This window comes from Erpetoichthys calabaricus, chromosome 10 (assembly GCF_900747795.2).
Source record: "Erpetoichthys calabaricus chromosome 10, fErpCal1.3, whole genome shotgun sequence".
NCBI classification, from domain to species: domain Eukaryota; kingdom Metazoa; phylum Chordata; class Cladistia; order Polypteriformes; family Polypteridae; genus Erpetoichthys; species Erpetoichthys calabaricus.
Window position 1 is genome coordinate 119,206,782 of NC_041403.2, and position 18,935 is coordinate 119,225,716.

The 18,935-nt window shown below is 42.4% G+C and overlaps 1 protein-coding gene across 1 annotated transcript in view; it reads left to right on the top strand.

Annotated features, from left to right (window-relative positions):
* Positions 1–8,149, top strand: part of rbm38 (RNA binding motif protein 38) — a 32,841-nt gene extending 24,692 nt beyond the window's left edge. Inside the window, exon 4 of the mRNA XM_028811820.2 lies at positions 6,979–8,149. Coding sequence (XP_028667653.1) covers positions 6,979–7,261 — 283 coding nt within the window. The 3' untranslated portion in view covers positions 7,262–8,149. The remainder of the gene's footprint in view (positions 1–6,978) is intronic.
* Positions 8,150–18,935: the final 10,786 nt, after the last annotated feature.

Sequence of the window (18,935 nt, forward strand, 5' to 3'; positions counted from 1 at the left end):
CTGTTCAACTGTCTTTTTTTTCTCATGTAACTCATTCCCACCCTCGTTCTAGTGTGGCATGGCTTCTGCTTGTGGTGACAAATGATTTGAGCTTGAAGTGCAATTTAAATCACGTGTGTGGTGTGGGGTGGATTCTCGTCCTTTTTTTTTTTTTTTTTTTTTTTTTTTTTTTTAATCCTTTCTTGGGGACCAGTTTGGGATTTGTGTACTGCTTTTACTTGATGGTTGGGTGGGGTGTGTGAATTTTGGTCAATTTAACAGTTATTTAAAGCAGCATAAATTGTTTTCTAGGTGAAACAGAAATATACTAGCTTTCTACTTGACTGTTATTTCAAAGACACATAAAAATATGAACTTATGGTATACTGTAGTTCCCAGGCAGCAGCAAGTATCCTAAAAAAATTAAATAAAAAAAACTGTACAATGTATTCTTTAATGGTTCTTCATGCCAACCATTGAACTGTACTCCTAAAAATGCTATGATGTGAGTCGAGCATCATATAACCTTAGACAATACGGGAGGGTAAAATCTATTGTTTAAAGGAAAGTTCATGTTTTAAGAAAGTGCAGAAGATGTTTCTAATCAAATGAAAATTATGCTTAAATTGATATTAGCACTTAATTTCAATAACCCCCAATAAACTTTTTTTTTTCCTATTACTATTCATTATGTAAATTATACGCTGTAGTAGGCTTTGAGCACTTGCTGCTGCAATTAATTAAAAGTAGACGTAACTCTGTATGTCCATTGGCATTTTGAGGGACCCAGTCAAATGAGACCTGCATCAGTTCAAGGAAATCTAGTTATACCTTGGTATACAGCTTTGATTATGTTTTGAAATATTCACATTTGTTGTCTTGAGTAGGCAGTTGATTTTTCTTCTCCAAAAGTCATAAATATTAAAATGGGTGAGCTAAAATAATACTGTTTGAAATGTATTTTATTTATTTTTTCCAGTTATTAGTCATTGTTTTATTCTGCAAAGAGCTTGTCTGTGTATTGAATACAGACTAATGCATACAGTAGTAAAAGAAACCAAATAGTCAAGAATGCATTTATTTATTTATTGTACAGTAGTCTTTCTACAATAGTTACCAACCCAGTGCTCTATTCAAATACAGCATTAGGTTGAGGTGATTTTTCTTTTTTTTTCTTTATTTATTTATTATTTATATTTTAGTAATAGAGGAACACCGTAGGGTAACTGATCTACCCAATGTCCCAAAGTAGAGTAGGGTTGGATCTTCAGGTGGAGGCTGTCCTGAGTTTTAGACCCACTAATTTAATATTAGATCACATTGCCTACTCCAGTAAGCATGGCCTCATACACAACTCATTTTTTTTGAAAGGCGATCAAGTCGGTGTGTTTTTATAAATTAACCTGCTGTGGGGAAAAAAAAAAAAAAAAAAAAATTTGTACAAGTACTACATACAATCGGGTCCAAAAGTATTTGTACAGTGACATTTTCATCATTTTAGCTCTCTACCCCACCACAATCAATTAAACAATCATTGTGATTTGAAGTGTAGAATTTCAGCTTTAATTTAAGGGGTTAACCAAAATTATTGTATGAGCCATTTAGGAGTGACAGACATTTTTTCTGTACAGACACACCATTTCCAGAGGCTCAAAAGTATATGGACATTTGACGGACAAGCTGTTCCATAGCCAGGTGGAAGCAGTTCCCTCATTATGTCATTAAGCAGGTAAAAGGTCTGGAATTGATTCCAAGTGTGGAATTTGCATTTGGAAGCTGTCGCTGTGATCTGTCAATATGAAGTCCAAATAGCTGTTCATGCAAATAATAACAGTCCATTAGCAGAGAAAACATAAACCCATTAGAGAGAGAGAGAGAGTAGAAACACCAGAAGTGGTCAGATCAACCATTTGGTACATCCTTGAAAAGAAGGAATGTACTGGTGAGCTCAGCAACACAAGATCAGCTGTGGTGGATGATCACAGTATTCTGTCCTTTGGGAAGATAATCCCATTCAGAACATTTGGCCAAACCAAGAACACTCTCTGAGATGGGCCTGTCATCGCCAAAGTACTGCTGAAAGTAAACACAGAAGGTTTAGCACAAGGTGCAAACCACTGGTGAACATCAAGCATAGGAAGGGCAGATTAGCTTTTGCCAGAATTTATTTTTTTTAAAGCCTGTCAAGTTCTAGAACAGTTTCATTCTGATACCAGAATGTTGGAATGAGCTGAATATGCAGAAGAGAAGAACTGGCTCATGATCTGATGAATATCACTTCATCTGTGAAATGGTGGAGGCCGTGTTACAACATGGGCATCCGTGATTGTCAGTGGTGTTTATTAATGGTGTGACTGCTGACAGAAGTAGCAGGATGAATTCCGAAGTGTACAGGGTTATACAATCTGCTCAGATTGAGACAAATGCTGCAAAACTGATAGGACGACGCGTCACAATACAGATGGACAATGAGCCAAAACATACTGTAAGAGCAAACCAAATATTCTTCAATGACCAAGTTAATCAACTGACCTCAACCCAATTGGATACGCATTTCACTTGCTGAAGACCAAACTGATGGCTGAAAGTCCAACAAACAAGCAGCACTTGAAGATGGCTACAGTAAAGGACTGTCAAAGCAGCAGTAGGATGGAAACCCAGCACTTGGAGATGGCCATGGGTTCCAAACTTCAGGCAGACATTGAGTGTAAAGGGTTTTCAAACAAGTATTTAAAAATTATCCTTGTATTTATAATCATGTTAGTTTGCTCAAATACTTTTGAGCCCCTGAAAATAGGGGGACCATGTTTAAAAAATATCTTTTTTTCTAAACAGCTCATACAATATTTTTGTTAAACCCTTTGAATTAAAGCTGAATGTCTATACTTCAATCACATCTTGATTGATTTTGTTTCAAATCATTATGGTGGTGTACAGAACCAAAATGATGACAATTGTGTCACTGTCCAAATACTTACGAAGCTGACTATTTGTCTGGTGTTTTGCATGTGTAGTATCCTTTATGGTTTGCAATAACATTTGTGTTGAGTTAGGATTTGCCTTTTGACTTGAATATTCAAAAAAACGAAAATGTTACTCTTTTAATCCATGCTGGAATATTTGGTATATTTTGCTATATGACTGATGCTCTGCTTTAGTGTATATGTACAGTGTCAAATTCCAAAGTCTATGCATGTGTGTTTGTCATTCATGTTTAGGCACAAAAAGGTAGCACCCTAAACCCCGAACCCTATATAACTTTCAAGCCATTTTCAGTCATGGGAGTGTAATTTTGAGGTAGGCAAAGAATATATAGCATTTGTTTGTAAACTTGCTTGTGCAGAGATCATTCTTCATGTGATATATTTTTTACAAATACAAGCAGCATTATTAGTTTCATTCTTTGCTGGTCTTGTGTTGAAGTACAAATATGAGTATCTGTCTCATTAGGAGTGTTTAGGAGATGTGGTCCAGATATTCTTCATAGAAATAAACATCATAGTGGATGTCTAACAATCGGTTTGTACATGGATTACTTTAAATGTCAAAATATTTTATTTAATACTCATTTTGAACTAATGGGCATCATGCTTCCTGAACTTTCATTGTAGATCATGGTAATGGTGCATTTCACTAACAGGTATGGATACATATGATCTAACTGAGCAAGTTTTCATGACTTACTAGTGAGCCTTGGAGACTCTGACCTGATTTTTACCCTTAATTGGGTAACAGTCCTAATGCTCATGTGGAGTTTTGTGTGTGCAACAGTTCTATAGGATATATAGATTGTGGCTATAAACCCTTCCCTTCAGAAAATAAGAACTATTTAATCTAATTTGATCGAAGACATTATTATATTATTGTGATCTACTTTTCACTAAAGCATTTTATTAAATAATATAATATTACAAAGAAAAATAATTGAAAAGCAACAGGAGGTTTGGTTGGGCATGCAAGTACTGGAAGGTGACAAGCCTGGCTGCCCCTGCCCCAGCAATGTGAGGTGGTATAATTCCTTGCCCTTGGTTATGCAAGTGCCAATCGCAATGTGGAGCCTACTTATACATCGACCATCTGTCTGCACTATTGGTATTGTTTCTTGTAAAGGGCCTGGTTTTTTTTTTTTTAAATAGGTTTATGATAAGCAGTCAAGTAAAGATAATGCTATCAAAGTAATGGGTGGAGTCTTGTAAGTAAATTTAAGGAAGGAATAAAGAAAGTGAAAAACGGAACACAGGTTAAGTATCCCTAATCCAAAATGCCTGGGACTGGAAGAATTTTAGACTTTTCATATTTTTGGATTTTGGAATTTTTGCATGTACATAATAAAAAATCTTGAAGATACCCTTGATGAAGTAGGGACCTGTAGCCAGACTAGCAAGTTGATGCCTCAAATGCAGAATAATTCATTTGACATGACTTATATTAAACCTCATAAAGTGATTAATATGATGTATAGCCTGTATGTTCGTTGCCTTTTAAGAGTGAGAATGCTGCATGTTTGCACTGAAGAATGTCTTGTCTTTATCAGTTTATATACAGTAGGCTCCCCGCTGTTCTCAGGAATATCTTTGCCAACGTTCATTCCCATAATACCTGCTGTGCAGGAAGTTCTTAATTGACCAACCCAGTTGCAGTTTTCAAATGGTGGGGATGCACATATATGAAACAACCTGTCTTTGCCAACATAAAAAGGTGATTTGCAGCAGTGTCTGGTTTTTCTACGGTAAACTGAGCACTTCACAAAATACTCCTGTCCCAGTCGTCAATCCTGTGTCATTTCCTTGCAGTACTCAAAGCTTTGTGGGACATTGTTCCCATTCCCCTGTGGAGCATTGATCATGTGTTGCCAAAGCACTTTACACAAAGTATGGGGAGCCACTTCAGCAACCACTAATGTGCAGCATCCACCCAGATGATGTGATGGCAGCCATTTTGCACAAGTACGCTCACCACACATTAGCTTTTGGATGGTGAAGTAGTCAGAAAAAGAGCCAATTACAAACCGGGGATGATTAGGGGGCCTGAATGACTAGTGCATGGTGGGACATTTATCCAGGATATCAGGATACATCCTAATCTTTATGAAAGATGCCAAGGGATGTTTTATGAGCACAGAGAGTCGGGATCTCCGTTTTATATCTCATCTGAAGTACTGCGCCATTTTAACAGCACAGTGTCCTTGTCATTGAACTGGGACATTGGGATCCACGTTCACACCACAGGGTAAGTGCTATACCTCATTGTCCTCACCATCACCACTTGCAGCAGCAAGTCTCCCATCCACGTACTGGCCAGGCCCGAACATGCTTAGCTTCTGAACTGCCTGTGGTTTGCCCATGCCCTTTGTACTCCAAACGAATAAAGCCATTTTGACACATTTTCACACTTGAATTTTCCACTTCTGGTGTCATGTCAGCATTCAGAGGTTTTTCCACTTCTGGTGTCATGTCAGCATTCAGAGGTTTTGGATGTTAGAACTTTTCTCTCAACCTGTAGTAACAAATAGAAGTCTGCAAGGGTTTGTATTTCCATATCTAGCACATATCTTGCCCACTTGACTTTTCTTCCATGCAACTTGAAAGTTTTCTTTTTAAATTAGTGTGTGCCCTGCTCCCTCTCACTCTCTCTTTATACTCACTCCTGGCAGCTCTTCCTCTGCCAGTTAAATGCCTGTGCACAGCTCTCCTCCTGGGTTAAAACTGTTTAGACCACTTTTTGAGAGGCAGCTTGCAGAGCAGGTTTAATCTCCAGACTAACCCCACAGTGATATCCAGAGTCACTGTTGACCCCATGTTTGCTCCATTGACATTAGACTAGAACTCTCCAAGAGCTGCTCTTAAATGGCCAAGTTTCCAAGGCTGCTTTATGGATTTCATGGTCCCAGGAGTGTTGCCTTCTTACACCCACGACATGTTGCCACCTCTCTGGCTTCTTTTTCTGTGGTAGTTTTTGGGCATCACTCCTGTGCCAGTGCCCTAATGTTCCAGTCTCTATTCTACTGTTTAACTGCACCAATACATCTCAGTAAGATGCTTTCAACAGCAGGTAGATATTAAGACTTGTTTGGTGGGGTTGATTTATTATTTTTTTTCCCCCCTGCCTAATCAACTGAAAGTTCAGTTTGTATTTTCTTAGTAAGGCCTTATATAAACTTTTTTTTTGTTCTCTAGCTCTATTTCTAGCCTAATTCAACCTTGCTAAATAAACCCAAATGGTAATTTTTGAGTTGTCCATGTGTTCACATCCTGGGAATCAAGTGCTTAAATGCATCTCTCTCTACTTTTTCATTAGTTTAACTTTTCTTTTAAACGTCTCGGCCAAACAGATGTCTTTAGATATTTACCTGCTCTGTAATGTTCCACCAGTGAGTTTGTGTGCTGCTTGCTATAACTGATCTGTTGGTTATCAGCTCTGCGGTTTCAGGAAATGTCATTGTCATTTGCTGTCGTGGCACAATGGAATGTGGCTTGCTTTTGGGAAAGAGATGGTTAACACAGCCATTTAGTATTGTTTTAATACTGAAGAAGCCGGAGTCTTTTCGGTCAGCCAGAGTATAACAATCTGCCTCAGTATTTGTTTTGTCAGCGTAAACTGACATGTAGCACATACCTTTGCCAGTATAGTTGTATTGTTTGTGAAGTATGATTGCAAATGTGTATTTCCTGTCCAATAGATGTATTCTAATCCCTCTTCCTCACCAAAGATGTTTGAATCAGAAATAGTGTGTGAGGGGTTTGAGGCCAGAGGTCTTTCTATGACTACACTTATCGTGCCAGCTGAGGATGGCATTAATGAAGGACTGTCCTATTGAAATCTTTAACAAACGCAGACAACTACGGACTCCTCCAGTGGAGCATTGATGCGTAATCTGGTGTTAACCAGCATGAGCCTTTTAGGTGCACCAGCTGATCCTATTTTGCTGTCTCTTTCAGGGCAACATGGGACTCATTGTGCCCTTTAATTGCAAGTAACATTTTTCTTTTTCTTTTTCAGGCTTACTCAGCCGTTCATCTATCCTCAAGCCATTGTTCAGCCCAGTGTCCTCATTCCCACCCAGCTATCCTCGGTCACTTCTCCCTACATGGACTACAGTACTGCTTATTCCCAGTATGCCTCTAGTGCTTATGAGCAGTACCCTTATGCAGCCTCGCCAGGCTTTGTGGGCTACAGTTACCCTACCTCGGCTTTGCAACAGCCACTCTCGACTGCAGCAACCTCCACCCAAGCTTTTGTCCAGTACCCGGCCCAGCAGGTGCCATCTGATCGCATGCAGTAGAACAACTGCAGGTCATGGAGCAAGACCCTGAGGGGAGGGGGTGGGCTTTATTTAGGAGGATAATTTGCTTGATTGCACTAGTAAAAATAATAAAGGACATTTTTTGCTGAAGAGAGGTGGTGACAGAGGGATTGCGTTGAACGTTGGCTGCTTATTTATTTATATATATGTGTGTGTTTGTGCATATTTATTCATATGTATAAATAAATGAATTGCAATCCTCCAGTTTGAGCCAGGTTTTCTAAACTCAGGAGACTCGCTAGATGAAAAGGCTGACACGTTGAATGGTTGCAAGCGTTGGTCTAGGCAGGGTAAAGGGGCATTGGACAGGTAAGCAGCTTCATCTGAGCCTGGGCTTGAAGGCGTGGGGTTGTGGGGGGGGGGGGGATTCTCGTGAATAAGATGCATGGTAAAGATTAGTCTGATTCAAAAGCTGCTGCCTTCACTTCAAGGAGGCAAAAAGACTTGCAGAAGGTTGGTGGATCTGGCAAATAAAGCCCATTGCTGCATGTCTGTGAGGTGATTACGGAATGCAGGGGGACCGCGAAAGCCAAACTAACCATCAGGGATTTTTTTAATTCTTTATTTTTGAAGAGGCCTTACAAAACAGTATCTTGTGACTTGTGTATTTATTGCAGGCATTATTCACGGAGACTGTGTGAGTATCACAGGACAATTTTTCAAAATGTATTTGTAGAAAAAAAACTTGTTCACTTTTTTTGTTTTCCTTTCATGTCTCTCTTCAGGTAAATTATTATTAGATCAAAGTAGGTTTTCAAAAGTGTCTTGGTGTATAAGTTCTGGAGCGAAAGAAACGAGAGGAAAGTGACTTTAAGAAGTACACTGTAAGAATGGATATAAATATTAAAGAATTCTTTTTAAAAAAAATTTTTAAAAATTAAAAAAAAAAATGAAATGTAAACTTTGAGGAACACCATATGTATCTTTTTGTATATTACTGTGACTTTGCAAAACAAAATCTGCAGTATTTATGTAGGACTATTTAAAAGTTAATGATGCAGGCTGTTGCCCAGGGTTGTGGGTATTTTTTTTTTTTTTTTTTTTTTTTTTCCCCTTTTGTATTTCTGCTTTTTATTTATATATTTTTTCCCTTAGTTTGCTATGTCTTGGGGTAAAGAACCAAGATCAAAAACTTGAAAAATGGAACTTTAAAATCCCAGGACAAGAAACAAAAGTTTATAAAAGTGTCCAGTACTGGATTCATTTTTTGTTATTTATGATATCTCTGAACCAGCGTAATGGACACATTGTTCAAAGTAAATAAAATGTTCACTTAAATATCATTTGTGTTTGTGTTGACTGCCTCGGCTGGTGCCCCTCAATATGTCAATGCTACAGTTGACCTCCTGACGTCTTGTGGCCGACACACACAGCTCATTTCAGCCAGTCACGTCTGTGTGATGAGCTCCGACCACTGAGAAAGTGAGGAGAGTAGATTGACCAGTACATCCAGAAGTTACTCTCAAGTCCAGTGGAGCTGATTGACTACTCATCTTATTCCGTCCATTTGGGAGCAAGGCCTTGAGTTGCTTAAACTTCTTGACGTGGGGCAGTTCCATGGCTCCCTGCAGCCAACGGTCTCTCCTTTCTGGAGGAAGAAGATTTTGGTCTGTTGTTGTGCCCTGTGGGCAAACATTTGCACTGTTCACTCAAAATGTTAAAACTCTATGCCCTTTCCAAGCTTGAGCACTTTTTGGAATGTCTACAGCTTCAGGCGTGTTAGCTTTGCTTCCTTAACAATGCCTACTCGCTGCAGAAGCTGAGCTGTTTTTAAAGTATGTGAAATATGGATAACTGTGGAGGTGAAAAGGAAGCCACTGAAACCACAGATTAACGCATCTGCTTAGTGCATTTCAGTTCAGTCCAAGTCGGTCCGTCACGGGGTGAAGTGAAGTATACCGTGGCATGTGACCCCCCCACCACACTAGGTGTGACTGCACTGGGAGTTGAGACCGAGTACTCTGGAGCAGTTGGAGGTGGCTGTCCACTGGAGGACTAGGCCTTTGCCCCAAATGTCGTATCAAATTTTCAGCTCTAGCACACTTCAAGCCAAGCGTTGGGGGTTGCCCTGGCTATGCCACACCTCGCCTCGCCTCCTGCTTGTAAATGCCTCTCTTATCAGTGCTGGCAGGGCTGTTATCTCGCATTTGCCTGGCTGCCTGGGAAGTGCAGCTGTTGCCACAGAGCCAACTGTTCAGTGCCTGACACACACGCAGGAGCTGCTTTACAAGACTTGGCATTTTATTTAGAGTGGTTGATGGTGAGATGCTGTTGGGGTTTTCTGTTTTGTTGATGTTTGATGTCTGACTTGTTGTCCTAGTCGGGTATCTGCCAAGCGAAGTGCATCCTGGAAGTACACCGCCCATTCATCCATTTTCTTTATAGTCTTTGTTCAACAAATGTTCTTTGAGAGCTGAAATCTGTCCTGTTAGCATTTTAAGGAAAGCACAAATCCAGATGTGAACTGGTCCATCACACCTGTAGTAGTTTAATTGTTCTGACCTCCACACTGCTGGATTGTGGGATGATTAGGCAGAATACCCAAAGAAAAACCAGGGTTGACCAGGCAGGAAATTCAACCCAGTACAGCAGCAGTAGTAAGGGAATTGGAAACCTAAAGTATAGAACACAATTAAGGTACATGATGTGATGTATGACGGCATTAGGGGTCCTGTACCCATACGCTCAAGTCGGTTGAACAGGTCTGCATTGCTCACCTTTCATAGCAGCGGGGAATCCGCACAGCTGACGAGCCACAGGGAGAAGGTCCAGGCTTGACCCACACAGGGCCTGGGCAAAAAGTCGACCCCCTCAGTGTCGCACACCCAGTTGGTGGGGCTTCACAAATTACAGCTTGGCGCGTGAGACTACTGGCATTGCAAAGAAATGTGTTGTGAGGCTGGGGAAGGCATCCCACACATTAATAAGATGGGTGAAGGGGGCACCAAACCTGGTCACACAGATGGCAGTGTGCTTCACATTTCAAAGTATGGGGGGGCCCAGTGCTGTTGCTGTATATCTGCTTTAAACTGGCGTGGTGGGAGCGGCCATATCCAGCGTTTGGACTGTCGTGGACTGAGGCGGTTCAGTAAGTAGATGGGTGAATGTTACAGTATGGCATTCTTTTCTGTTACAATTCAACCACACCTGCCTTTATGTCATGTCTTAAAACAGCGGACCCCTTCCCAATGAGGCATTGCCAGTCAGAGCTGGGCTTGTGTGTCAATGTGAAAAGCAAAGAGCAGTCATTTCCACTTTCTCTTACTGTGTACCTGATAAATATCTTCACGCCGCTTGCCTCAGTCCGGTAACTCGGCCCGTTCAGCGTCTCTTTCATCAACCCCATGCTTCTAAGTTACTTAGCCCATCAGACACCAGAGATCATCTGATGCAGGCCCACCTGCTGTCTTCAAGCTGCTCTTTGTAAATTGTAAACCTTTGCGAACGCTCATTTGTCTCTTATGTCACCTATTCTATCTCCATCAGTCACAGCCTTCAAAGTTCACCTTTTCACTGTTGCCTTATTAATGCTGATCCCTGCATTTAGCCACCCATCCATTTTCGGTTCTTAAACATTGGCTTCAGGTCCGGAACTAAACCAGTTCTTTATCCAGCACACATTGCAGACGACCCCTAAATAAGATGCCAGGCCATTATATAGTGTATGCTGAAAAGCAAGAACCATACTTGGAAGGGATGCCAGTCCATTATACGGCACGGGCACCAAACTAGGAATGAACACAGGTGGGATGCCAACACATCATATGGCACAGGCTGAAAAGCTACACCAACACTGGATGGGATGCAACTCCATAATAAAGCATATGCTGAATGGTAGGAACCAAATTTGAAAGAGATGCTAGAACTTTGTATGAGGCATGCTTACTTCAAGCCTGAAACTAACCATAGAAAGGATGCCAACTCATCATATAGCGCACACTGCATGGATAGGGCATTGCTGGATATGATCCTAGATAATGCCAGTCCATTATATAGCACCTGCTGGAAAGCAGAAACCAAACTTGGAAGGGATGCCAGTCCATTAAATGGCACATGCTTCAAGCCAACAACCAACACTAATGGGATGCCAACCCATCAGGTGACAAATGCTGCAGGCTAGACCATCACTGGATGGGATGCAACTTCATAATACAACACATGTTGAAAAGCAGAACAAGACTTGGATGGGAGGCCATTCCATTATATAGCATATTCTAGAAGCCAGGCACCAAGTGTGGAATAGGTGCCAGCTCATGGTATGGCACACATGGCAAGACTAGAGCAAGTGATACTGGATAATGGCAGTCTATTATATGGTGTGCGCTTAAAAGTAGGAACTAAACTTGGATGGGAGGCCAATACATCATATTGCACATCTTGCAAGGCGGGAACCAAACTTAGGAGGGATGCCAACCCTTCACATGGCACATGCTGCAAGGCTGAATCAATACAGGCTGGGATGCAACTCAATAATTCAGCATACACATTCCCAGGAAGGGAAGCCAATACATGGAATGGCACATGCTGTAATCTGATAGAAATGCCAACTCATCATATTGCACATGCTGCAAGAGAGGAACCAGCATTAGAAGGGCATTAAGTGGTACATGTTGGGAGTCTGGGCCAACACTGGAAGGAGTGCAACTGCCATTTAAAGCATTTACTGAAAAGCAGTGACCAATCCAGGAGGGGAGGCCACTGTCTGGACAGCATGCCACACATGCCACTAGCAGGATCTAACAACCCCAGATTAAAAGGACCCATTCAGCCATCCGGGAGAAATATAAAATATTCAGTCAAATTAACGTGCATGCCTTTGGGGGGATAGCCAGGGAAACGGGGGGAAAGAGAACATGTAAAGTCCACACGGACAGATTTGAACCCTGTGAAGCAGGCGCTGTAACCGCCGTGCCATATTAATATTAAGCTCTTCTTTTACTGACTGAGCTTATGGTTTCCTGCCTGCAGGCTCCTGTCCCTGTCACATCTGAGTCATTTCGTGCTCAGCCCCACCGCGTTGTGTTCCCCTTCCATTGTATTCCAGTTCCCTTTGCGAAGCTCCTTGTGATGACATTATGTAACATCATTGGTTGACTGAGTGAAATAATATCCTGCCTTTGGTAAGGGCTTTAGAAAAGTGTCGTATTCTGGCCCTGGCAGGTGGGAACGAAGCAACGAAAACCGTCATTTCCTGGAAAAAGCCTCATCATTACCTGTTCGGGTGGCCATTGAGTATCCTGGTCCGATAAAAGATGCTGCTTAAGTGTTGTAAGTCACTCCCAGGTTACAAGCAGAGCGGAAGCTTCTCTTTTGAGGGAGAAACAACCTGAAATGATGGCACTAAAGGGTACGGGTAAATGACAACTTCAGACCAGGGAATGTTTTAAGGGCTGGAGCTGAAAGGTGCCACTGATTAAACGAGAAGAACAAGGAAGAGCAAGCGCAAGGTGAGGTGCAGTTATAAGAAGCATCTCATCGTACCTTCGGCCATTTGTGCTTTTATCTCCTGGCCTTCCAATTTTCCTCCCATTCAAAAAGGTCATTTTGAGACAGGAAATGGGCCCTCTGCGGTGGGTTGGCACCCTGCCCGGGATTGGTTCCTGCCTTGTGCCCTGTGTTGGCTGGGATTGGCTCCAGCAGACTCCCGTGACCCTGTGTTTGGATTCAGCGGGTTGGTAAATGGATGGATGGATGGATGGAAATGGGCCCTATGAATGTGTTTTGTGGTGGACTGGTAAGCCATCAACAGTTGGTTCCTGCCTTGAACCTGGTGCTGCTAATATACGCTCCATTCCCCTGTAATCCCAAACTGGAGCGAGTGAGTTAGGATTTAATGGAGGGTGTTTTACCTCTTGGACATTTGGACGCCAGCACTGTGACCTTCCTCAGCAGACATTTACAGTAAGTATGGTGTGAGTCGGACTATCTGAAGAACTTGTGAGGTGCAGTCAGGCTGAGCCATCAGATGAGAGGCTGTGTGTCTCTTAATTTGAAATAAAAATTAAAGTCTTTGTGAGAGCGCGGGTGAGTCATGCCTAATAAAGTGGCACCCAGGGGGCTTTCAAATTCTGTCGGGGGAGGCGTGTAATCCTGTCGTATTCTTCACACACTGCACTCCGACTCACTTGAGTTGAGCTTATTTAGGAAAGTGCTAATGCCATATTAGAGAAGAGACAATAAAGAACTCCTGCCGCTCGCTCCTTCACTGCTGCCTCACCGGTCCAAAGTCTAGGGTTTGAATCCTGACCTGTGTGTAGTTTACATCTCCTCATTGTGTCTCTTTTTCCTCCCGCATGCCAAAGATCTACACGTTGAGGAAGAGTTTGTGCGTTCAGACGCCCCATGCAAGCTTGTTTCCTGCCTTGGACCCAACTCTGCTGGATCCAAGTGCGGACCTCTGTGAGGCACTTTCAAAAATTAGATATGGCATTGGGCACAAACTGGGAAGAATCTTCAAAATTTGCATTCAAGACCTAATCCACCGTTAAGGAGCCTGGAGCCCAGGCAGATAGACATGGAGGGAACAAGCACATGCAGACATGGAATCTGGGCTGGGGATTGAACTTCCAAGTCCTTGAAGCTTTGAGGTGCCAGTTATTATTATGGAGTCTCTTAAACCCAAGGAAGGCTATTTAAAAAACGAATCCGAGAGAGTTGGCAGCCCTCTTATCTTCCCAGCGCACTCCTGCCTCTCGTCACGGCCGCCTGGGCGTCAGCCTCTATCTCATTTGACTTTTTTCATCCTTGAACGTCACGCACGACCCTCTTGTATGCATGGCCTCTCTTGCCAAAGCATTTCTGACTTCCATCTATTGAAACTTGACTCAGTAAAGCCGCCCATTTCTTTATGGTTATGCGATATTAATTATCTTCAAGTCCTTGATTCACCTCGGATGGCTTTTATAAATGAGAAATGCTTCTCATTTGGCTAACTGCTCGTTTTACAATGAAAATAGTGGGGTGTTAAAAGAGACAAGTCGACTGGGACCTCCTCATCCAGTGCTTTGCAGCACAGCTGGGGTCCCCTTGCGGTTTTATATTCAAAACAGGTGGGCTTGCAGCAGGAACCAGAATGAGGCCTCCAGGGGGTTTCCATTACAAGCAAGTCCTCTGAAGGAGGCTTTATATTTACTTGTGTTTTTTTTTTTTCACATTACAATGGACGCAGTTGAGTTTAAAATGCAGGCTTCTTTTTTTCAGACCCTTCCACAAATGCTCACGTTCCAACTTCAGCCCAGCTAGCCTGTCCCATCGTCAAGTTGAGTACTGAGAAAAGCGCTATATAAATGTAATGAATTATTATTATTATTATTATTAAGTGTAGGGCCAAGTCCAGTCCTCTGAATGATGGCACAGACCTGTTAGCAGTCTGTGACATTAACAGCACTAACCCTAACCCTAACCCTAATCCTCATTTTGGTTATGATGTGTGGGTCACAGAATGGCACACGAGAGGATGTGAGTCCAGGCCTCCCAAAAACCCACAGCTTTATTGTTGTGAAGACAGGAACCTCCTTAAAAGCTTTTACTCAAATGGGAGCCGTCACTCGAACACAACGCAGCATGCAAGCAGTGACGATAACGTCGTCCAGCATTTGCTCTCTTCTCCAATCGAAAGAACAGAAAGCCTTCATGCACAAGCGAGGAGACAGAAAGTGAGCACAAGGCCAGGTCAGTGGACGGTTTTAAAGGTTCCCATCAAGCGACAGACGTGTTACGTGGTGAACCTGAGAATTTGCAGTTGCACCACCAGTGAAAGACCAGTCCCAGTATGCGTTGACAGAGTTTTGCCGCTTAGTGCTGTTGGGGGGGTTGTTATGGTCTCAAAAAAATCTCACAGGCTGTTCCCAGGTTGGCTCAATTTCCACATGCAGACTTGAACATTCACAAGTGGCTTCTGGAATAATGAAATAAAATGGGAAGCAGGATTAATCAGGCTCCTGATGCTGTTGGAAAAGCCGCATGATAAGCACACCTCCATCAGCAATCGTTCACTGCGGTGACCTAAGACAAGGTGAAGGAGGAGAGCCCACCTTTCAGAATTTCATAATGAAAGGGACAGTTAGAGCTCTGCAGACGTGTGTGTGTGAAAGAGAGATGATCAAGCAGCTAAAGGGCAGCAATTACAAGACCTCAGTACATGGTCATCAGCAATCTTGTGAAGGATCCTGGCTTGGATAGGCTGATGGAGTCGGGGCAGATAACGTTTAGCCTCTGAACACAAGTGAGTTATGTGAGACAGAGCTGATGACATGAAATGTGGAAGAACAAAAAGCCACTTGGAGGGAGCCATGGAGGATGAGAGCAGTGGCATTGAGTGGTGACCGAGGAAGGAGACAGCCTCCAGGAAACCTCATGTGATGGAGTGAGGGATAGACACCGTGTTTCACAATGTATTTGGATGTGATGTTAAAATGTCAGATGAATAATGCTATGAAAAACACAAAAGGAAGATCTATGAACATATATGTTGTCATACAGTACAGCCGCCAAATGACAGAATTTAAAGATACCGTATCTCAAAATTTAAGTACTCAACACTGAAATGACTATTCATGAATTTCCAATTTTGCTTCAATGGGTAAAGTGTTTTATCATATTGTACATGCATACTGTACATAAGTTTGATAAGCTGATTCATGATAACGTTGTCGACTACTCCAAAATAGCAAGATGTGGCACTGTGACACAAAAAATCAGCTAACAGGTCACCTACAATCCTTCAGGTCCAAAAGTGGAGCTCAAAAGTTCAGGCCGCATGTCCACATGAAAAAGTTCTTTGAAGAGAAAGTAGGGTCAAGTGGGCCTGCCTAAGCCACCCGGAATCAGGCCAGATGGACCTGGCACAAAGGAAATTTCAGTCATTGTCCAACCTGCTATATCCTAACACAGGTGTCACGAGGGTCTGCTGGAGCCAATGCCAGTCAACACAGGGCACAAGGTAGGAACAAACCCCGGGCAGGGTGCCAGCCCACCACAGGGCACACACACACACACCAAGCACACACACTAAGGACAATTTAGGATCACCAATGCACCTAACCTGCATGTCTTTGGACTGTGGGAGGAAACCCACGCAGACACGGGGAGAACATGCAAACTCCATGCAGGGAGGACCCGGGAAGCGAACCCAGGTCTCCTTACTGCAAGGCAGCAGCGCCACCCACTGCGCCACCGTGCTGCCCAAGGAAATTTCATCTACTCCAAAAATGCTTTTTCTAGATAACAAAATTGCATTGAGAATTATCATGAAAACTGGAGAAATGTGATGATAATGACTAAGTTGGGATTACTAGAAAGATGTTAATGATATGTGAGGCATTTAATGTTTAAGTAATTCTTCTTTAATTTTTGCACACCTGTCCTTAATGCGGGAATGCCACTAGCTCTGTCACATGTGCAAAGGCTGCCATCTTCAGTGGACATGAGGGGTGTCCTCTACTACATTCGTAGATACCCCAAAATGGCGGTGGCTTCTACTGAGTAACTGCTTAATGCCACGTCAATTTAAATGACTGAAAACCATGTCACACTTACTCATGAGTGCCAACTGTCTAGTGCAGTTGTGCCTACTACTGTTTGTGACTGCCAATAGCCTGCCACCTGATGCAGCTGGCACTGTATGAAGGGTTGACAGGTACGGAAAGTTCAGGCACAATTTCTTTTCTTTTTTTACTTTTTTCCATTTTGTCGGGGTACATAAAGCATGACACATCAGACAGACAGTCAAGCTTCTCCTTTGTTTCTGCAGTCCAAAACACTCACGTTCTTTATTCCTCTTCCTGCGTTCTATGAATTGTGCTTACGGGTGAGCATTCACTGGTTGTCAGTTCACATGCAGACATAGTCTGTCCCTACCAGTAAAGGCAAAATCAATTCTGTTTGATGTTATCTGAATAGCTGCGCCGCTGGTTATGTCAGACTAGACGACTGCCGCAGACTTTCTAAGATTATGAAGATGAAAACTACAACTGACAATCGCCAAGAAAAGTTGTATAATGTGGCAAGGCCTTATGGAGTCGCACCAATGGCTTCAAGCACTGTGAGCACAGGAGGCGAAAGCCTGCTTAAAAATGCTACTTAATGAATTGCAGACTGGAAAATGTAAAAAAATACAGGGAAACAATAAAAAAAGTTAATCAGGAGCAGGCTGACCATCAAATTATAAAAGGGACAAACAAGAAACAAAATCCCTAAGTTTTGTCACTTAGTAAATGTCACACTCGCAGAGTGTGAAGGTTTTTGGATTTTATCTTAATACTTAGATACTAAGTGTTCTGCCAGAGACAATGTAAAAATGCAAAGAGTAAGGGAAGAAGTGAAAGGATGGCAGGAGGGCTGGATACAGTGGAGCTTCAGCATTGTGTTCGGTTTTTGGATATCTGTTTTGTGATTTTTTTCCTTTTTTTGGATTTCCGAGCTTCTGATCCCTGCATTCATTTTAGGTGATGTTCTTGATTTGGTGATTGTTTTCTTATTCGTTTGCTTTCTATTTGCTTTTTTTTTTACCTGCCTTGATTCTCTGATATTTTTTAAATCATTCAATAAATACTTCAATAACAAATTCAATCCCCCCCAAACAATAATCATCATCGAGTCCATTCGTCCTCATCTGTAGCTGTCTGGTTTGGTGTTGCCTCTGCTCAGGCTAAGGTCAATCTGCAGCGTCTCATCAGAACCTGTGACAACATCGTAAGCTTAACTTACCACCCATTCAAATCCCACATGAATCCAGCGTACGACACAGTGGTGCAGTGGTAGCGCTGCTGCCTCGCAGTTAGGAGACCCGGGTTCGCTTCCCGGGTCCTCCCTGCGTGGAGTTTGCATGTTCTCCCAGTGTCTGCGTGGGTTTCCTCCGGGCGCTCCGGTTTCCTCCCACAGTCCAAAGACATGCAGGTTAGTTGGTATGGCGATTCTAAATTGGCCCTAGTGTGTGCTTGGTGTGTTTGTGTGTGTCCTGCGGCGGGTTGGCACCCTGCCCGGGATTGGTTCCTGCCTTGTGCCCTGTGTTGGCTGGGATTGGCTCCAGCAGACCCCCGTGACCCTGTAGTTAGGATATAGCAGGTTGGATAATGGATGGATGGATGGATCCAGCATACGGAAGCAGGCCATAAAGATCATTGCTGACCAAACTCACCCAGGACACCTCCTATTCCAAAGACTTCCCTCCGGCAAACGCTTTTATGCGCCAAACTATAATGACATGTCACCTAAACAGTTTTTTTTTTTCTGTGTGTAGTTTTGACTAACCAGGTTTAAGTTTCTACTCAGTATCTATGTATACCTGCACACCTCACACTTTTTTATATTTTATCATATTTTATTCAATTTATCACTTTATATTTTGTGTTGCCCTTGTATGCTACATCACATGTTATCATTTTGCATTTTGTGTTGTCCATGCATGTTGCATCAACAGTACCAAAACAATTTTCCAATAGTGTGCCTGGCCAATAAAGTATATTCTGAAATACTTAAGGAACTTTGTTTTGTTTTCAAAGGCCAGAGGATTTGACTGTTTTTCCTCTCTTATTATGGGCTTTTCAATATTTAAAAGCTTTAGCCCCATTTTTGGATCGGTCTGTAGATGCCAGAAGTGACTCTACTCCGTTGAGCAAGGGCCTTAGCCTGCAATTGCTTTGTCCTGGATATG